General features: G+C 32.0%; 2 protein-coding genes across 2 annotated transcripts; one reads left to right on the top strand and one right to left on the bottom strand.

Annotated features, from left to right (window-relative positions):
* Nucleotides 1-574: 574 nt before the first annotated feature.
* Nucleotides 575-3,925, bottom strand: LOC123222712. The gene is made up of 7 exons (XM_044645632.1): nt 3,498-3,925; nt 3,244-3,387; nt 2,670-2,737; nt 2,511-2,561; nt 2,367-2,426; nt 1,864-2,289; nt 575-830 (listed from the first exon to the last, which is right to left on the bottom strand). Exons 1-7 carry the CDS (start codon nt 3,628-3,630, stop codon nt 792-794), a joined length of 921 nt encoding a protein of 306 aa, XP_044501567.1. The 5' UTR covers nt 3,631-3,925; the 3' UTR covers nt 575-791.
* Nucleotides 3,926-14,212: 10,287 nt separating this feature from the next.
* On the top strand, nt 14,213-17,489 carry LOC123222617 (plastidal glycolate/glycerate translocator 1, chloroplastic). The gene is made up of 8 exons (XM_044645472.1): nt 14,213-14,552; nt 14,626-14,941; nt 15,686-15,947; nt 16,038-16,153; nt 16,310-16,419; nt 16,530-16,707; nt 16,796-16,925; nt 17,197-17,489. Exons 1-8 carry the CDS (start codon nt 14,265-14,267, stop codon nt 17,345-17,347), a joined length of 1,551 nt encoding a protein of 516 aa, XP_044501407.1. The 5' UTR covers nt 14,213-14,264; the 3' UTR covers nt 17,348-17,489.
* The last annotated feature ends 5,715 nt before the right edge of the window (nt 17,490-23,204 follow it).

The raw sequence follows: 23,204 nt of genomic DNA, 5'->3' as shown, positions 1-23,204 counted from the left end.
GTTGAAGTGTGATGAAAGAAATAGCTAGATTGATGATGACTCTCAGCAATTAATGTTGTCTTTCTTAAACAACAAACCAACTCAACTGTTATTTTTCAACCACAATAATGCTTAGCTACGCAGTCACTCAAATCATGTTTTAAATGATTTCTTAGTTTACTTTTGAGGATTCTTTATTCAAAAAGGAAAATAATTATATTCTTTTCTTATTCCAGTTTCCTATATCTGAGTTACTTCTGTTTTATGGCTATCTGTTCCAGGAGGCTAATTTTAGAGACCTTCCATCAACTTCTAATAAATTTTATGAAGCAAAATAACTCTTGGAATTATAAAGCTTGCAACCCATGTTTTTTCCTCATTAATAACTGGAAAAAAAATTTTTCTCTTTTACAAAAACCATCTTTAGGCCTCTTCAGTTCAGCTCTTAGCTTTTCCAAACTTGAATATTATATGTTTCTTAGGTATGGAACCACTAAACAATCTACCCAGTGGTCCAGCAATTCAAACATAAAATTTTAGTCAAATAATAATATTTTAGGCCAATGAATATAACCATACAGGAACAACCAGAGCATTGAGTAATATAAATTCTTTAGACACCGTTTAAGTTACAAAGTAATAATAGGTTAGCTTTACAACAAGGACACACACTAATGTAGATAAAAGAAATTTGATCTTGATTGCTCTGCTAGATGCACTGTATTCACTAACTGCAGTCTGCAGATTATAAATGCACAGTGCCAATACAACTAAGTTTGTAATTTACAGAACTCCAGAGAATAGATGGAAACTCATGATGGCTTCAGGCCTCTCAATGCCGCGGCGAAAATCTAAAAATTCAAAAGAGTTATCATGTAAAGAAATCAAGATAGCTAGTATATTCCAACAACTTATAAAGTGCAAATCAACTTTTATTATGATTCATATGTTTCAACAGATAGAGGAAAAAGAAAAAGGTGATTGAAGAGGCGTTTATTATAATGAATGTACACTGTGATCATCAGCATCCCTTTGGTTATGCATAATGGAAAATGTTATAGGAAACCTTTATTAAGGACACAACAATAGTTTGTCAAATTAAAAATCAATGAACAAGTGAAGTTGAAATTTATTCTACCAGGCAGATGTTTTTCCACCATTGTTGAGCACAATCAACATAATGAATGTGGATGTAGAATGCCAGCCTCAATGCAACCACTAATACAAATCAACAACATGCACCAATTTCACAACATTGTAGATCCATGATCAATTATTTTGAGGAGCTGAAGGAGTTAATCCAGCATGGCATACCAGATATACTAGCTACCGCAAACGCAGATTCATTTCACTTTTACTATCTGGTGCTTGCATGTAAAGATAATTCAGTGAACAGTATAAATGCTTCACAGCAATTCAAAAAATATAAAATGAAGTAGCTTGATTAAATGTTTGGATTTCATTGGAATCTGTTACAATTGAATTTGGGAAGACAAGTTTTGAAACTATATCACCAGAATTTCATAACTATTCATGGATTTGGATATTGCAATTATTCTAGTGATATCCCCTAGAGTTCATTATTGTATAAAATTCATGAAGAATTTGACAACCGACTCAATGATCAGGCACTAGTACAGAAGATGATTAATTGGAACCAACTAAAATTTAAATCAAAACTGGACCCAAGTTTGGTATATAAGATCAGTACTAGAATTAGATGAAAAAAAATAATAATTCATTCACATATGAGCATCTCAAAAATACTATGTTGTGCCTCTTGTTCTTACTTATATGTGAGTTTTCTGAAACAAGCTAGTTGTTTGGCCAAGCAATCAACAAAAACATGAAAAAGGAAAAAGTAAGTAATAGGAAACTGCATACTTTGGAAGGAGGCCCACTATGCTGTTTCAAATCTGTCCGAGGTTGATTGTGGCTCCTACTTTCCACATGATTAACGCGATAGCTTTCTTTGCCCTCGGTAAAATCTGAAGTACCCTCATCAAAACCATCCTCTTCCACTGCTTTGTTCTTTGATCGACTTCTTAAGGAGTAAGATTCCTCATTTTGTATGACATTCATTTGCAGATCTTGATTCTTTTTGTTGAACTGTGTAGCTGCTGCTTGTGCACCAGCAATGGCCGCAACAAGATTTGATGATTTTTCCACCACAGATGATTTCTTTTCAGGGACTTGAGCTGATATAGATCCTGGTTTCAAGGAAAAAGGATCCTGTGCATCTGGAAGTGGAAATTTTACTGGCAGTGGACTTTCAACTAGAGTGAGACTCCTAATTGCAGCTTCATATATCTGTGACCAGTGCAACAGTCAGTCCCAATTCAGACACAAGTAAAAAATGAAAGTACCACTTGTTGAACCATATGTACCTTCTTTTCCAAGTTATAAACACCTTGATATCCCCGCATCTCAAATGGGATTAACAATTTCTACATGTGATCGCATCAGAAACACTTCATCAAAATCTTCTAGTAATTGTTGGATGGTAATTTACAGCAGGTGAAATTACTCACCTGAGGATTTTCACAAAGCCAGCAAAATTCTGTTTGTGCTTCTAGCCTCACCTACAGTGTGAAAATGGCATCAATTAGTGAGCATAGTCACGAAGACTGCACAATAACATTAAGTTGATAAATCAGGTAACAGAATGATCAGGGAAGTTGGTAGCTCACCCCTTCAGGTAACACTTCCCAGTTTGCTGCTTCTTCACGCTTAACACAGCCAACTACTTCAACGCACCCTGTATAATTCATGAGGTCAGGCCAATAAATAAAAATTTTTAGACTTCAAAGAGAGAATATAGTAAAAATTGAAGAACTTACATGATTTCATCCTAGCTATTAAACTTGAAAAGACACTAAAATAATACCTTAATTTTACCATTCTACTCACACCACACTTAATCCAAGTCCATATCTTTCTTATGTTTGTTTTCTGCAGTTTTTGCGTCCATACACCTTCTGAGGACTCAAACACAACACACACAGACATCGACAACCCTAATGAAAAAAGTACCAAACGGACAGGCTAGTTTTCCAAATAAAGTTAAATTTTGATCTGGTACTCATAAAATTATGTATGACAAGACATTCAATATAGCATGTTCTTGCCATATTAGTTGCATCTGTATGATGTCACTAAGACAATATTGTCGTTTTATTTTTATCATAATATAAAGCAGATAACTAAAGAATATATTAGAGAAATATTAGACCTAGTACACTGAGATTAACAACTGGCAAATACCTAAAAGTCTTGAAACAGGATAATGCCGAGGAAACTTGAGATCATTAATCCCATTGAGTGCATAAATTTCCCTGTAAAAGTCCTCCATTGCTTTAATTGTAGCTTCTTCAGGCACCTTACTAGCAGCATGAATCCAAAGACGACCTACAAACAACAAAACCTTTAATTTCAAAAACAACACAAAGGGCGTCTTAATCTGAAAACAAAATCCCAAAACTCAAACCTTAAAAAAAGAAAAGAAAAGAAAGTGAAACCTCTGACAGGGGCAGGCCAAGAACGGCCTTCAATGCGTTTGATCCCATAAACGAGAAGGGAAGCCCATGGCTGATGCATGGTCAAACATGGGTTTGTGTAGTTTCCCGTTCCTTGTTTTCTTACTCCTCTCATCTCTCTACTCTTGTTGGATCACAATGAGCTTCTCTATTTGATTTTGGAATTTTTTTTTTATTTTATCCTTAACTGACAATGAAATGATTCTAATTCGAAACCTACAATTTCTACTTTCGTCACTGGGAACTGGAAAGGAATCACCTGATTTAGTACAAACAAATATAATTTATTTATTAAAATTAGATGGTTATCCATAGCCCTAGAGATGGTAGTGGCCCGCTCTGGTGTGGTCTACCATGCCGAGGGGCCGGAGCGGGTCTAACTAGCCAATCCGTTAAGATTGGAGCGTGTGCAACACAGCGTAAGGTTCCTTAGATTGTGCATTTATAAGCCTTGGTTGGGCAGCTTACATGATTTTGCGAGTCAGCCCACAAAATTATAATTTTTAAAAATTTTAATTAATTTTAATTTTTTAATCTCTTAAAAAAATTGTATTGGACTAACTCATGGCCCTTATCCAAGACCTCAACACAACTCGAATAACTCATGAATCTAATATAATCTATTATAATAGCAAATCGTATCATTTTTTATCGTGCCACGAATAATTTCTGACCCGCTAACATGTCTATATAGCTATCAAAATACAACACATATTTTAATTATCAATATTTTATAATTTATATAAAAGTATTTATCATGATTTTTTTTTATATCAAAATAAGTAAACTTATTATAACAACAACAATAGTGGGTAACTCTTCTTTAATAAGTGAGAATTTGACCTCTAAGGACCTAAGTTTAGATTCGATTTAGATCGAGTTTAAATTTAATTCGATTTAAGTAAAATCAAATTCGAGTTTGAATTTGAGTTTATTGAACTCATTTAAAATGTGTTTGAACTTAATTCGTTTAATAGGAATAGAGCTCAAATTAAGTTTTGAATTCAATTTAATATTAAAACGATATCGTTTTAATATATATTGGTCAAAACAATATCATTTTAGTTGATTCATATTAAATTTTTTAAACTCGTTAGTTTGACAAATCAAATACCTTCAAAGTTCGAGCTTGAAGAAATTAAGTTTTCAGGCTAGAACTCGAAAAGTTCAACTTAAATCCAACTCTATTTGTGCATTTTGTTATTTAATAAAGAAGTTACCAAAAATATGCTAAGTTTGTGAGCTAGATATATATATATATATCGACCGTAACAGAACTAGGATTTTTAAATATTCATGTAACATATATTATCATCTTTCATTTACTCTATAATCCTATAAAGTCAATAATAAAATTAATTAATTACCAATATTAAATTTTTATGATAAAAATAGTGTTATAAATTTTTTTAAAAAAATTATGATTAATTTTGTAGATGAAGTATGTCTTAGATGTATTTTTTATGATTTAAATCTTGAGTAGAATTGATAATTATATATTTACATATATATATTATAGATTTACTAAATTTGTTTAGTAGTGTGTTGCATTGTAATTATAGTTTGATTCAAATCGAGCAGAGCTTGAGTTGGTCAAGCTCCCCTCAAAGTTTTTCAAGCTCAATTTCATACTATAGCTAAACAAAAATAACAAAAACGTTATTGTTTTGATATATATTGATTAAAATAAAATCATTTTAGTCAACTTGTATTAAATTTTTTCAGACTCTTGAGCTTAGTGAGTCGAACACATCTTAAACTTGAACTAAAAAATATTCAACTCTCATACTCGAGTTCGAGCTGAGGTTCACTTGAGTCAAATTTATTTGAGTCAAACTCATTTTTAATTTCAACAAACTCAATTCGAATCAAACCTTAATTATAAATAAAAAATCATCATTTGTGATATAAAATTTAGAATCTAATTAAATATTGTGTTGATTGATAAACAAAGACAGAACATGGATGCCCCCTTAACAAAAAGGTATTGGTTGGAACTATTCTTTAATACTTGAGAATTAGCATAAAATATTAATTTTTATTTAAAAGCAAATTACCATTAAACATTACTTTTTTTTTAAATAGTGAAATGTTAAATAAATTGCTACAATATATATTAAACTCAAATTATGAAAATTTTATATCTATTATTAAAAACTTATTATCTTGTTATAAATTTAACACTGAAATCAAATAACAATAAATTTTGTTTCTAGTTTTGGGCCAATCTATTAGAAAGAAGAAATGAGTTACACATAAGCAATTCATTAAGCAAATTATTGGTATCTAATAGACATACACATATTATTAATTTTTGAAGATTTCATTATTCTTAATTTTTTCTACTTAAGTTACAAATGGAATAGATAAAAAAAATTAAATTAATTTGCATACCTCAACCCAAAAGCAAGGCAAACAAATTTCTCCAAAATACAATAAATTTGTATGCCTTTAAGTGTGAGAATTGAATTATCAAAATTTCACATTCACACCAAACTTATATGCCTAAAGGCTTAAAGAAACATTTTTTTTTTCCTTAATTTCCTTCAAATAGTGTAGATGGGAAGTGGGTTTGGCCTTAACAATTATTCAAGCCTATAAACAATTGTTCAATCCTCTAACAAGGGTAGACATAACAAGTTTGTAACAGTTATCCAAGCCTATAATTTTCATAATTTTTCAGATTTAAAGGGAGGTTCAAGCCTACCCTCAAGGGGCTTGGTTTTACCCTTGCATATTGTGTAAGTTCATTATCATCTTTTTCTATTATATTAATAAGGATATATGTAAGAAAAAATGAGGATCATTTAATTAAATCCGTAATATTTACCAAAAAAATGCATTCCCAATATGTAGAGGTAATTAATTTTTCCTCCTTTCATAAAACATGCCCAATACAAGACACCTAGTAGTTTAAAGTGTCACAAGAGCAATATTTCAGTCTGATCTCCTTTCCAATTTGGCACCTATGATTCAACCAAGTTCCTCCCACAATTGACACGTATTGTTAAAATGATGTAAGTTCAACAATCCAACAATGGTGAATTTAGTGTGCATTATTTACAAACATCAAGCATCAAGTAAATATAAATGACCCAACATATATAGGTTGGACTCCAATCCTTTATTAATCTATCTAAATGTGATTACAAAGGATAATTACATATAAAAATGCTTACTCTCTCTCATTCATGGATAAGGCACATGCCTATTTATACAACACACACAAAAGACAAGTACACATAAGTTAACACTTTTGTAGGGTCTTATCTAAAGAATTTCAAGATTTAAGATGAGAAGAATCATCTGCCTTCACTTAGTAGCTTCTTGCAATGCCAACACACCATATGCATAACTGCTCCCATGCAACCCATGTAAATTAAGCAGGCACACTAAACTTTATATCCAATAACCAATCTTCAAAAATTGCATGTTATTTCTTTATTAGCCATCTCTGTGAGCCAACCAACCTTGTTTTAGGTAGATAAAACATTATTTGAACATCCTTGCATACTCTCATCTCAAGCATCTCAATATATAAGTATGTCTAATCGATTAGTGCAAACAGTCTATACAACCCCTATTATACAGTATAATCTATGTTGGCACAAGCTTGTCGCACATTTAGCCTTCTATTTTAGTCTCAATAGTTAGGAGTGTGACAAAACGCCTTACTTGTCGAATTCAACATTCTTGTTGACAGGGTTTGTATTCGATCTAAATCATTCCACCTTGGATCAACATCTTTATTGTGTATCCATGCAAAATCAAATTCCACAAAGAATTCCAACCATCTTTGACATATTGACCTTTCTAAGTTAAGTCCACCAAAGAGATTGTTTGTTGCTTGATTAGTTAAAACTAAGAATCTCTCACTTCTCAACATGAATTGCCATTGCCTTAAGGAAAAAACTGTGCACAAAACTTTTTATCTATTTCAGTGAAGCCTTTTTTAGTCTGAACTATTACCCAAGTGTCACTCTCAACTGGATATTTTTCATGAATCAGAATAACATTTGCTTCCCTAACCTTAGTATATACATGCATTTCAAATACAATTTCAAATAACCAATCTTTGACTTAATTTAGAACCATTAGGAAATTCAATTAAACCTATCCATGTGCTTGGCTATTTTATCTACCTCTTAAATTGTCATAAAATGGTGTCCTTTTCTCATATTGCTTTGGATTCTAGTTTTCCTTTTCATAAAACCAGGAATTTTGTCCTAATATTCTTACTTTGTCTAAGAACAATATGGTCAAGAATCCCGTTAACATCTTCCTCAAATTGTTTTCTGATGATTAGAGATGTTTTGGCCATCTTGCTCCTGCCAGGTTCATTTTCATCTTCATGGAATTCTTTTAAAAAACTAACATGGAATGTGGGATGTACCTTAAGTCTCTCAAGCAACTTCAATCTATAGGCAACATTCCTCACTTTTTAAATCATTTAAAAGGGATCATCATACTTTGGTATTAATCCTCAGTGCACTATCTTGTTACTGATTTTTTTTTCATATATGTGGAGTAACTTTTAGCAATATCTTGTCACCAACATTGAATTCAACAAATCTTCAACTCTCATTAACATATTTTTTCATCTAATTAGTAGTCTTTCTCAAGCTACCTTATGCTTATTCCAACAAATCCTTTCTGTTTTTAGCAAACTTGTAGGTTATATGACACTTTCCATCAATTGTTCTTCTTGCAACATCTAAAGTTATCATTGGTTAATATCCCAACACAATCTTAAATGGATTATTCTCTGTAGATGATAATCTATACAAATTATAACAAAATTATATGTTGTTTAGTAACTCTAACTATTTTTTCTGACTTATCGACGTATAATGCCTTAAGTATTCCCCTTACAAATAATTGATTCTTTCAATCTACCCATTGTTTTATAGAAGATTAGTAGTCGAAAACTTTAAGTTAGTTCCTATCATATTGAATAAAGAAGACCAAAATCGACCTGTGAACCTTTTATTCCTATTACTTACTATATCTATAGGAATCTTAAAATTTTTCACCAAATTTTTGTAAAATAATTTCACTGCAACCTTTGAAGGACAAGATGACAATGTTGCAATGAAAACTACATACTTGGAGAACTTTTCAACCACAACTAAAATATATGTTAGTTTGTTTACCTTTTGAAAGCCACTGATGAAATCCATGAAAATTGATATCCAAAGACCAATTGGGACAAGCAAGAGCTGTAGTAGTCCAACTTTTTCTTCCATTCAGTTTTATCTTATTGGCATACAAGACATGTCTTCACATATTTATAACACCCACAAGTATGCTCAAAGTTGTTTTGTCATTTGCCTTCTAATTATATTTAAGTATACTTGTTTAATTGAGTACATGTGATTTAGGGCGTACACGACCATGTGAAGAGGTAACATGCCCATGTGTGTGTTTGCATGGGCAAAATGATCTTTTCAACAAATTGCATGAAAAATGGCTAAGGTTGGATGAGATACACATCTGTGTGTGATGGGTATACGCCCATGCATGGTTAATGAATTTGAATTTTGGATAAGAAACAGTTTTGTAGTATTTTAAAAATTGTTGTTTTTGGGTAATGACATGCACACCTGATATAGAAGATACTCGACTATATATCATGTGTAACTATTAAAAATAAAAAGAATTCCAAGAGTGTTTGCCTCTATTTTTTTTCTTGGTATTTCCAAATCAAATAGAGCAAAATAAGAGGATTTGATAGTTTGGAAGCCTATGGATGCAAGAAAAGGTCTAGAGATTATTTTCTGCCATCTAAAACTTGTTCTGTCATCAGAAGTTAGGTAAGTACAGTGGCTCTTATATTTTATAGATTTCTTTGGTTGAATTGACATTGTTGTGATTATAAATGATTGAATAATCCATTATATGGCCTTGTGATGATATGTTTTATGTCGAATATTATTGAATTAGTGATGGTTAAAACTATTCTTAGATGTAGTTATGATCTTAGACTTTTAACGATTTGTTGATTCATACGTAGTAGTTATGTTGTAATGATTTTCCATTGATTTTAAGTATGTTATGTTAGTTTCATGTGTGATTGGCTGAAGTTTGAATCTCCATAAGTAAATTCATATGATCATTTAAGATTACGGAGTTCAATCTATGATGAGTTTAGTTTCAAATTCAAGATGATGTAATGACTACAATTTTTAGGTGAACTGTGTGGTAATGTATTGGAATATGTATGAATTTAGTACTTGACTGAATAGCGTATGTTGGGATGCTAGAAAAGCGACCAGATGGTCGAAAAGTGCAATTTAGACAAAGTCGAGAATCTATAAAATTTATATTACATGTTTATGTGTGATAGTTAACACTATAGTGTATAATTGGGTAAATTAGTTTCCATGTAGGTAAATTCACAAGCGTGTTAATTTAGGATCAGGTAAATACCTGTGTTGTATAGGACACACGGTCGTGTATCTTGCCCATAAGCTGCATGCCCATGTAGATAAATTGCATGGTCGTATGAGTATAGCAAGATACACACCTATGTATAATTAGGGAAATTTGGAAATGCACACATATGAGTTAGCAATGCTCATATAAAGTTGTCATACTCAAATATGGTTATGAAAATGGCTATTTTACCCTTATGAAAGATGAATACAAAGAGTGAGAATGATAAGGCCTTAATGAAGGCACATAAAAATATTATAGCCCTAACAAAAGCAATAAGAGATAGAAATTATTTGAGAGTGTCTAATTATGTGTTTGACAACATGAAGACAAAAATTATTTGAGAGTGTCTGATTGTGTGTTTGTTGACATAAAGGTGGAAATTATTTGTGAGTGTCAGTCTTTGTGTATGACAACATGAATGGATTCTAGAAGTGTTTAACTGTATGGATGATGATATAAACCCCGATTGGAGTGATTCAAAGTCAAAAACTGAATGATATATTATCTTATTTTGGCCACTAAATTGTATGCAGTGTGATTGTGAAAGCATCAGAGCTAGTCTATGTGACCTTGATACCTACTTGATGATTATAGACCAACGTTGGGCCCCTTAACATCTAAGATGCTCATGTAAGCATTGACATCAGACGTCTTAGCATCTAGGATACTTGTGCAATATAGGTAAAAACTCAAGGTCTTGTTACTCTTGTGATATGATAACCATAACTCAAAACTTGATTGACAAATGTACCAGGTGTACTTTATATTTGATATCTAGGATGTCATATGCTTTCACTAGGTATTCAAAATGTTGTTATATATCATTTAACATTGCCATCTAGGATGACAAACCCATAGGAGATTAGGTGTTGGGTTCTGACATAATTCAAATGGATATTTGAGATACTGGAAAAACATTTGAAATATCATAAAAAGATTAAATAAATGGCGCATATGAGATTGTGATTACTTATGTTATATTGGGTGTCAAGAGGTCACCTATTTACTAAGTATGTTTCACTCAAGTGCTCCATTTATGGTTTTGCAAGTATGACTATAGAGCAACAGGGTGGCAAAAGAGCCAACGGGTCAACATGGGACGAGGGCCATTTCTATCATTTGCATTTGTGAACTCTATTTATATTTATGCACTAAATGGGATTTGGTTTGTTATTGTGCACATTCATTTGTAATTTTGTATTTCACGTATTCTATATGGATTAGAATTAATTATTGTTGTTTCATTTTATGCACTTTTTTTAGGGTTATAGAGGTTATTAATTATCATACAATTATTATTATTATTGCATATGTTTAAGTATGGTTTTGGCTTAACACATCTCCTCATATGTATATTCTAAGTAGGGGTATGTATTTAGAAAAAGGTGTTATAATATGCCTCAATAACGTCATTCATCTTTGACAAATAATAAAATTGATTTAACAAGACCATCTTGCACTAAACTCTTGGATGTCTCACCTACTACAGGTCATGAGTTTCTTTGAGCGAGATCTTCCTTACTCTTCCAATTAAAGGCACAAATAAACATCTTCTATTTAATCTAAGAAGCCCATCTTCATCATAATTCCTTCTTACAATACCTTTATTAACCTATTGCATAAGCTTTCCATAAGTTACATTTCTTTATGTCGTTTCTCTAATCTACTCCAACAAATTTGTTTCAACTTGAGACACAATATATAACACTAGTGTCACCTCCTTACAACTAAGTGATCAATAACCTAATTATGTCGACCGATTTTATGCTCCTATACAAAGTCATATTCAGGTAGAAACTTTTGTCATCTTTATTGCTTATGTGAGAGTTTCTTTTATGTTTTAAAATATGTGTTTGCAACATTATTTGTTTTAACTACAAAGTTTGTTCCCACCAATAAACACATCATACATGAAGACAAAGACTATTTAAAATCGGGTAATCAAACTAGTTAATTAATTTTGTTAACCAAACCAAATTTTTTATTTGAAAAAAGTTTCAAACCAAAATCGAACCGATTTTATACAAAAACTGATTAGTACCCAAACCATTTTATTGGATAACCAGATTAATTTTTTTGATTACCCAAATTTTTAATTCTATATAATAATCTGTTTTAAAAGCAATTTATGGGTTGGACGTTAGGGAATGAAAATCAATTGATGCCAAATGAGCAATTGAATAAGACTCCAAACATAAAGAAAAAGCCTATAGCACACCATACATACTCACCCTAACCAAGAGAATATAAAAAACCAACAAACTTTTTATTTGTTTTTTAAGTTTGACTTTTAATTTTGATATTGTTAAGACATTGATAATACAATTTTTTTATTATTAATTTAATTTGAAGACAGGTTTGGTTTCCTCATATCTCACTGTCCAATTCTAGTACTCATTTTTCTTTAATAAATCAATTAAGGGTGCATTAGTTGGCTAAACCCAAAAAAGATCTCTTCCTTTTACATTCTATTTCCTACTCTTAAATAGAGAAAAATACAAATAACATCTCCATCAGTTAGAAAGAAACTACCCACCAACTATCATATATAAAATTAAAAATTTGACTTATTCAACTAAATAAATTAAACTTAAAAACATAAATAGTTTATTTAAATAAAATTAAGATCATTATCACACCCCTTTACCTTAGCAAACCATCCCACACTCTCTTGCACCCACAATCTCTTATTTCTTTGTTGCACACAAGTTCACCAAACCTACCCTTTTATCATCTCTTACCTCTTGATTGCATACACCTTTGCTTGACCCACCTCTACCATCTCAATCAACCACCATTATACTTCCTTTCCTTTTAAAAAAATTTATCAAATTTGATGATGTAGTGTTTTCTTGTTGTATTTGTATGTCATGTTTGATATTTAAAACTAATTAATAGATTTATTCTTATGATGGGATTTGTTTTGGTGATTAAAAAAGAGTGTCAAAGTGGTGGGTTGTCAAGATGATTCCCGCAGTGTTAATGGTATAAAGCCAGAATTTGTGCATTGAATTTATGGGCAACCACATATTACAGTGTTTACAAATTGTGGTGGGTTGTTGACTGTTGCATGAGTAATGCTCCAAATCTATTGCAAATTTCAATTTTTACTACAAAAGAATTGACAATTTTGCTTTTTTTTTTTAATCCAAACTTTATCGTTTTAGATGAAAATGTAACATTTATGCATTTGTAGATGATCAATGTCCGAAGGCCAATCACTGATTGGAAAAATGAAATTCACTCCAATTATCATTATTGAAGGCATCCCAAATAAAAAGGAACACTTCATTATTATGGCCACTTTTTCCAGACTTATTTATATCTAAATATTACTCTTTTCCTAAATTTTTACCATTTATTTTTTAAAATATAAATATTCATTCATCACTTAAATTTTATTGTTAGGATCTTAAATTTTGTTGTTAAAATTAAGAAAAAAATATATATTTAGCTAAAATATTTAAAAAAATAAAAATTTATCACATTTTCTCCTTATATTTAAAAATCTAACAATTTTTTTCCACCTAAAATTTAAAAAATAACTATTTTCCTCTAAGGTTTTTTCAATAATCATTGTCGATAATTGAAAATGGCAACAACTACGTTATCTCTCTCTCTCTTGACTTCTCTCTTCATCTTGGTCCATCTCCAGCCACCACCAGCCATCTTTGTCCATCATCAAGATGAATATGAATCCTACGATTTCATCTTTGTCTTTAACAAAGATAGTCAATGATGCTCAAAGGTGGAACAGGATAGAGAGAGAAACTAGGAGGGAGAGAGAGCATGATCATCGCTGTCTCTAACTATTGGTAGTGGTGACTAGAAAAATTATAAAAAAAAAGTTATTTTTCAAATTTTAAATAAATGAAAATTGTTAGATTTTTAAAGTTAAAGAAGAAATGTGCTAATTTTTTTATTTTTTAAAAATATTTTAGTTAAATAATTGTTTATCCTTAATTTTAATAGTAAAATTTAATAGATTGATAGATATTTAATTTTTAAAAAAATAAATGGTGAGAATTAAAAAAAAGAAGTAATATTTGGGAGAGAATAAATCCTTTAGCTTAATTTATTTTAAACAAGAAGCAGGAAACGGTACCGTTTTATTCTAGTAACTCTTAAACTTCCCGGGAAACTTTCCGTACATTCAGTCGGAAGAAAATTAAAAAGACTTCAAATAAGATCTCTATCTTCTCCTGTGCTCGACGATTTTTCACGTCCATTCAATTTATCCAACTTTTTATTTTAAGAATAAAAAAATGGATTCATCGGATTGGAGTCCACTTGAGTTTGAACTGTGTTTCCATGGCTACCACGCCTTTGCCTTCAGCCCAATATACAGCAGCTTCCTCTTTCGCTTTCCCTACAGTTTGCATCAATTCAAAGCCAAGTCTTTCCCACAGACCGACACTTGTTCCTTTCCATGGCGTCAGAGCCATACATAAATTCCCCAGTTTTAAGAAACTGGACGCTCCCATTACAGTTCTTGGACTCAAGTCCAGGTTCCCACAAATGGATTCTAAAAGGATACAAAAATTTTCAGTTAATTCTTTGAGTTCCGATGGCGGTAGTCTTACAACTGTCTCCCAAAGAGTGCGTCTCATTATTTCAAGTCTCAGTTTTTCAATATGGTTTAGTGATAACGTTTTTTTCATTTTGTTTTCAGGCGTTTGGGATTTCGCACTTGGTTGTGTCACTTGGGATAATTCTTGCCGTGGACAAGTTCTTGAAAAAGGCTTTTGTGGCTGCGGCTATTAAGTTTCCCAGTGCTTTATTTGGGATGTTTTGCATATTCTCCGTTCTGATGATTCTTGATTCTACAATCCCAGTTGCTGCAACAAACTTGATGAACTTCTTTGAGCCAGCGCTTCTCTTCATTCAAAGATGGCTCCCGTTGTTTTATGTTCCATCTTTGGTTGTTCTGCCTCTTTCAGTTAGAGATATTCCCGCTGCTTCAGGCCTCAAGATTTGCTATATTATTGGTACTTCTTTGTTTTTTTAAATTCAATTTTACTTTTATTTCACTTTGACAGTGTAACTTGGTTTGCAATTTTTTTTTTTTTCATATGATGTCCTGTTTTAACCGACCCTTTGATTTGATTTACTTCTTTCTTGGTTTTTACTTTAACTTTGCTGAGAAGTAAAAGAAAGTAATTGTCTCCTAATTTATGTAAACCACACAAAGGTAGCCAGGCCATCCACTTTGTCTACGTCTTAAATTGTATCATGTTATTATTCATTGCTTCAAATACCTACCAACAGGTGATAAATAACTTAATCAGTAAATAAAATGAAAAAGGACATGAATTTCATTCAATCAGTTTTCTATTACCTCACATGAAATTGCGTGGTAATGAAAATTAGTAGCTCGATATGTCTCTTTAATGATCACCATTGACATCGTCCTTGTTTGGAGTAGAGTCTTTTCCTCATTTGAAATTATGAACTCAGCTTTTGTGTCAAGTTTATAGTTAAAAAAAGAAGAAAATACTAGAAATACCAATAAGGATGTAAAGTATACTTGAATTCTGTTGTTGACGTGAGCTTGCATTAGATATTTGAGCTGACCTTATTACCATTTTTTGAAGAAATTGTTAGAATATATTGAGATAGAAATGCTTCTTGCTGTTAAGCTCAAGTATCAGCCGTGTGCTTTTGTACAAAGCTTTTTTTGTTTTATCACTTTCGGAGTTTGATGCTATTTAGGTTGTGTTTGTGTTCTGCAGTTGGAGGGTGGTTAGCCACACTTTGTGTTGCAGGTTACACTGCAATTGCAGTGAGGAAACTAGTAAAAACAGAAATGACTGATGCAGAGCCTATGTCCAAACCCTCACCATTTTCTTTGACTGAACTGTGGGCATGGACCGGAGTGTTTCTTATTTCATTCGTCACTGCATTATTTTACCCAACCGCCCTGGGGACAAGTGCTCGAACATGCCTCCCATTCCTACTAGCATCCACTGTGTTAGGCTACATGGTTGGTTCTTGGTATAATTTCATTTCTCATCCATTTGTAAGTTCTAAACCATCTCTGCATACAAGAAAAAAGAACTAAATTTGTGACCTTGTGGCATCCAGGTTGCCATCAGATGTAAAGAAGGTTTTCCATCCAATTATTTGTTGTGCACTATCTGCAGATTTGGCAGCAGTTGCTTTTGGATACTTCTCGCGATTGGGACTTGATCCTGTTCTAGGTAATGCTCAAAAGTTCAAGTTTTCTAATAACCATGAAATCCCAAGCAACTTGTTTGTTAGAGATACAATGATTTTTATTCTGTCATTTTCCTCTATGCAAATTGTAACAATGTAAATGTTTTTTGATTTGGTAAGCTTTCTTTCAATGCACACAGGTTATTACCTGACAAAGGCATCCCCTAATCCTGGTGCTGGTGATGTTTTAATGGGATTTTTGGGATCTGTCATTCTCTCATTTGCCTTCTCAATGTTTAAACAGAGAAAGGTAGCTACTCATTCTTTCATTATACAACTTCAGGATTTTTCCCATTTTGATTCTTGCTGTTTCAACAGTTTTATTTCATGAAATGACACCTTTTCCCTATGCTTTTTCAGCTTGTTAAGAGACATGCTTCTGAAATCTTCACCTCTGTCATTGTATCAACCGTCTTTTCATTGTATTCAACTGCTATTTTGGGACGACTTGTTAGATTAGAGCCAACTTTGATTGTCTCTATTCTCCCCAGATCCATAACCGTCGCTTTAGCCCTCAGCATTGTGTCACTTTTTGAAGGTACTTCATTTTAAACAATGTTCTGCAATTTTAGGTTTATTTATTCCGGAGAGCTTTACAACAAAATAGCTTTCGGAACTGTTTGCAGGTGCCAATTCATCTCTCACAGCTGCTGTGGTGGTGGTAACTGGTTTGATTGGAGCAAACTTTGTGCAAGCAACTCTTGACAGGCTCAAGTTTCATGATCCCATTGCTCGAGGAATAGCAACAGCATCAAGGTAATACTTACTTTGTCACATACCAAATAATACTACATCTACAAACAAATCGTATTAATTTATCTATGTATCCTAATATGATAATATGTAATTGAGTGAATTTTTAAGTGTAAGAAAAAGTAAACAATCACATGTTATCTCAGTTTATATAAAATAAGTTGGTAAGATTTATTTGTATGCGTAATTTTATTCATTAAGTAAAGTAGGTTTGCATGCAGCTCAAAAACAAACCCGGGTCTCAGAAGTTTAATCTTTTTCTGTTTGTTTGTAGTGCTCACGGACTGGGAACAGCAGCATTGTCAGCCAAGGAGCCTGAGGCACTTCCGTTTTGTGCCATTGCATATGCACTTACTGGAATATTTGGCTCTTTAATTTGCTCTGTTCCAGCAGTCAGGCAAAGCTTGCTGGCGATTGTTGGCTGAATTATCAGAAGGTTGAATTTTTTTTTTATTTTTTGACATTTGCAATGGATATCTCATGCGAATTTTTGTTCAATAAGAGAACACTAAAGACTGCTCATCTCATGTCCATTAATATAAATACAAATTAACGTTTAATATTTCATTGTAAATCTTGGCAAATAGACCAAAACTACGTCAATTTAATCAGTCATTACTCTTTCCCTTGATCAAAGTAAAGCACGACTTCTAATTTTATAATCACTAGTTAAAGGTCCAATGTAACTGTTCTCTATTTTCCTTAGATTGTAGACTTCGATGAGGTTTCGATTTCGGACGATGAATTTTCGTATCATATTTTAATTATCAAAATAAAACAACTTTTGGGTTTCGTCATTGCTACTCGGTTTCATGCAAATTTGATTCAACAAGCAAAATGACATCGAACTTACATATACTACTTCAAGCAAATCAAATCTGAAGTCATACATGACTTATAATTTCAGCTTAAATTTATCACAGTAATAGTTAGAAGCATCCTTAGATCTTTTGCAAATGGCCAAAAGACTTATTCTCATCTAAGGTTTGGTCCATGCTCAATCTCCCACCACATTAAGTTTAGAAAACTTAAACACTTAGCTGTTATTCAATTTTTATTAAAATGAACTAAAATCATTATTTTTACCAATAATATTAAAAAATATATAATTTTATCACACTTCCCCCCCCCCCCCCCCCCCCTCTTCTCTCCCAACTTTGAAAACAATTTTATTTCAATCTCAACCTTTTTAATTTTGAAAAGTGACTTCCCTCTCCTCGCTCCCCTCCCCAAAAAAAACCCCATAGATATCCTTGGGTTTTTTTTTCCCCTCTCCAGCGATGGCAACTTCCTCTTCCCACCCTTTTCCTCCCTTCAGTCGTCTCTTTTCGTTAGCAGTCAAAGATGATGCAAGGAAGAATTGCCTTCGTGGACAAAGACGAAGATAATTCGTCTTCTTTTTCATCTGCCAATAGAGAGATATGGCAAAGGGAGAAAGGGGATGGGAAGAGGAAGTCCTCGTTGCAGAAGATGGCGGCCAAAGAGGAAAGAAAAAAAACCCTAGGGATATGGGGGGAGAAAGTCACTTTCCTAAGCTGAAAAGGTTGATGTGTGGTGAAATTATCAATTTTTAAAACTTGAGAAGAGGAAAATAAGATAAAATTATATTTTTTTTTAATATTACTAGTAAAATGATAATTTTACCTTTGACCTTAATAAAAAATTTTAATAGAAGTTGGATGACAGTTAGATATTTGGGTTCAACAGGTGGAGTTTTGGGAATGGACCAAACCTTGGGTGGAAATAAGACTTTTGGCCTTTACAAATTTGTAAATTCACCGTAACTATGCTTTTGACTTATTTGTAGATGTTTTTCCTTGAGGGTTTTCAATCATACGTTTTGCTTAATTTAAGCTCTGACTCAATTTTAAAGTGCTTTCTTAGGTGGGTTTTGTTTTTCGATGCATTTAAGTTCTCCTTTTCAATTGCGTATTGCGTGTTAATCCAGAAGCATGCTCAAATGCAGATCACTTACTGAGAATGCGGAATTCTTAGGACTGTTAAGTAGTACCTATAAAGATGAGGACATATTTCATTCAAAATCGTATGATTCTTGAAGCTCCAATTTGTCCCATTGCTCCCCCAATTAAGTTGGCAAACAATGTTGATTCCAGAACTAAGACCACGAAGGTCAAGAACCCGAAACCTTCTACAGACGGTTCTAATCGAAATCCTTTTAAGCTTTTCAGGACAAAGGAAAGAAAAAGATCTTGCAAATCTGAAAAGCAAGGGAACCAATCATCCCGGAAACCAAACGTAAGAGGAAGAATCCTTATATCTTTATGCATGGAACAAATATTTAATTTCTTAGGAGTGCATTCCCAGTTTGTATTTGTTCCACTACAATTATGGTTGGAGATGTAAAATTATGTATATTAATAATGAGTACTAATTTGTGTATTGATAATGATGTATCATTAGTACACAAGTTTTCATTATTAATGTATATAGATTTATTGATGGCCATAATGTGCTACAAATGGGGAGTTAGTGGCTGGCAATCCTCATGTTATACCCTTGGCATATCAAAATATCCTCTCCCTATGAGTTCCACCACAAGGCTTGAGGCTTATGTTGCTGGGAGGAAAATGAGCAATGGAGCATATATTAAACTTGATGAGGCTTGCAGTTGCAGTTTATGATCTTTCTATTCCAGTTGACTTGAGGGATCATTTCCATAAGGCAAGACATGACCCTAATGTACACCTCTCTCTTGAAGCATGCCCTTAGAAGAGAATACGAATTCGAGAATACATGTCTTCTTAAATTACTCAAAATCATTTAAACACTTTCATTCAATGTAATGGAAATTAATAATTAAATCATATATGAGCATGATAAACATCTTATAAAAATGCATATAAAAAGGTGTCCGTAATAAATAAAAATCAAAGTACTGCATTTGAATATAATATGTGCATAAAATCATCCGTATATATAAATAAGAACCATATAAATATAACTAAAACATATAATATCAAGTCCTCCGACATGCAATCCAAGCTAGATAACCTGCTCTCATCACATAATAATGTCTGACTCATCTCCTATCTGTATAATTAAAACGGATGCATGAGTGTGAAAACATTCAATAAATAAGTGATATATCAGACACTATAACATCCACACAACCATAATTTAATCTAAATGTTCCGTTTAATAGTAATGCAATTCTCACGCACGACTTTGTTATCAGGGCTTTTCAACTACCTCTTCTTTTGATGACATTAGGCTTCAACAATTATCTCATAACCTATCATTGACATCATACAAATGTCATGCAAACATTCACAACTCCTTTACAATCTTTTCAACATCACACATATCTCTCATGAAAACATGGTACTTCTTATCATACTTAACATTTTTACTAGGTGCATAAAACGAATATCAATCAGACTTAAGTTGCATAAGCGTAAACACTCTAACCATGCGAAGAATCATTTATGCAATCCTCTTTTTCATGCATGTAATTTCATAAATGGACTACCTTATAAGTCATCTTAAAAGGTGTATATCACAAGCGCATACATGAAACATCTCACTAACTATGTGAAAACTCTCTGGTGTAGCTCTCTTTTTAATGCACATAACTTATAAGTGAACTACTTGATTCACAACCTCAATTGCGAATGCCCCCATATAGGCGTGTTCATAAAACATCTCATAGGTATCATGCTACAACCCTCATACTTTCACATTGGGTTTATAAGCAAGAGATCACACAATAGTGACTCTGAACCTAAGCCAAAGATCACGCAACATTAACCCTGTCATGCTAAAGATCACATAGCAGTATCACGATACCCCATGTAAAAGATCACAAAACAATGACACCATATCTCATAATGTCAAGATCACACAACATGACAAATAATTATCACCCCAGATCACACAACAAGAGCTCACTCCAGATTAACAGTAAGGGTTTATACTTTACTAATCTTTTTTAGTCGAAGATCACATAACAATGACTCATCTTCCATTCTCTTGTGTTATACTACACACAACCAGTAGCTTATTATGATTCATTTAGTCATTTTCACATAGTATGACATTTCATGTCTTTTGACCTAAATCCATATTTTTAGGGATACATGCATTCGTCCACATAGTCAAACACCTTTATACTTAATTTTCCTTAACCCATCTATATAAGGTTATACTTATTTAATCCCCTTTAATTTCACATAGCTTAAGGGTATTTTTATAATTTCAACACTATGAACAAGCAAGAATGTTCTATGCATAATCATTCACTACTTTACACATATGCACAAAAATCATTGTCCTAGTGACAATTATATGTTCTTACACATTATAATGATCATGCACAACTTTGCTCACATGTACGAGTGTCAATGTCTTTGTGACAATCGTGCATCATTTCGCAATATTCACAATGATGCACCCTATTCACAATCTTGTGTGTAAAAATCGCGTACCACTCATGAATGGTTGTTCACCGCCATATGAAATTCTTAATTTCACACTTTTGATTATTGGACAAAAATTAAGTCTCTAGCCCTTGATCATGCATTTCACTCCAAAAATCATAATTTTGCATGCTCAATTCTTCAAACTTTACAATCATAGATTATCATGTTCATAATTCATTTGCATTATCGCTTTAAATCATTAATTCATTGTAAACAGACATTAATCCCTATCAATTCATCATCATACAACATTCCTTTTATTCAACAATCATCCAAAATCATATATAAGGATGTCCAACATGTCGATATAACATTTTCCATTTTAAGATTAGAATAATAAAGCCCTACTTACCTTTACTTCGATGAACAACAAAGTCTTCACATAGCAGTGAGGTTCCCAACAGCTCTTCTTTCCAATGATGAACAAATCAATCTACAATACTCTTTGAACACACTTTGCTTTATATCGATTTTCAAATAAAAACGTTATGTGCGGTCATGCATTCCCTATGCATAGTCATCCAAATAGATACAACTACCATGAGTCGTGCTCTCCAATACCTATAGACACAATTTTATTCCTAACTGTTGCATATGCATGATCCTACACTACTAATGCATGGTTGTTCATTATATTCAATTTACAAAACTATCCATTTCACGATTGTTCACACTACATGAACGATTTCAACACACAAACACGTGTACAACCAATATGCATGACTGTTCAACTTCACAAAATTTCAAAATTATTAATTTAAATAAAATGACCAAAATGACTTTTGGACATACCTTTTAAGTGTTACAACTAGAGGCATGCATAATTCGGTTTGAATCATAAAATTTAATTGAACAACTTAAAAATTAAAGTTTGAGTTGGTTTGGGTTGGAAATTTTCCAAATTTTTTTTTTCATTTTGCGTTGCAGTTTGGGCAATTTTCACACACACACACACACCATATTTGACAAAATTTTCCAATAAATAATTAGGTATACAATTTTTTTTGTCATTTTCTTTAAATGTATATTGTATATATATTTCATATTTATTTTACATATTTATATTATATTTTAAAAAATTATAATTCAATTAATTTTATTAAATTTTATACATACACACACACACACACACACACACACACACACACACACATATATATATATATATATATATATATAATTTTAAAAGGTTCAAATTATGGTAGTTAAATCATGTATCGAAAACTTAATTTTTTTATATTATGTATCATATAGCATATCATATAATACGTCTTTTAAAAAATAAAATAATAAAAAATTATAATTAACACGTCATTATTTTAAAAAATATCACAAACATCTTTAATATTTGAAATTTTTTTCATAAACACTTATTTTGTACTATCATTTTCTCTAAAAAATGTGTCGATCCGTATCAGTAATATATATCGTATCATAAGATACATTTACTATATCATATTAATTCAATAAACTTTATGATACATATGGTTTTCTACTTGTATCATATCATATTGTAAGAAACATATTGTGTATCATAAGATATTGGTAACTATGATTCAAACCATAATCCAAATCAGATCAAACTATATTTTTTCAGTTTAGTTTGGTTTGATTTGAAAACCAAAATAGTTTGATTTAGTTTGAAAAATTTTCAAACCTTTTTTTTGGTATAGTTTAAAAAAGCTCTCAAACATCACTAAATCGGACCATGCAAACCTCTAGTAACAACTAACAGCTTTGTCACAATCAAATACAGACATTTCGACTGAGCAGGTTGTAAAATGATGGTTTCTGAAAATTGTTTATTCATATGACGTTTGCATCTCATGTTTCTTGCTTATTC

Source organism: Mangifera indica, chromosome 8 (genome assembly GCF_011075055.1).
Source record: "Mangifera indica cultivar Alphonso chromosome 8, CATAS_Mindica_2.1, whole genome shotgun sequence".
Lineage (NCBI taxonomy): Eukaryota > Viridiplantae > Streptophyta > Magnoliopsida > Sapindales > Anacardiaceae > Mangifera > Mangifera indica.
Note: the sequence above shows the minus strand (reverse complement) of the source record. Positions and strands in the feature narration are given on the sequence as shown.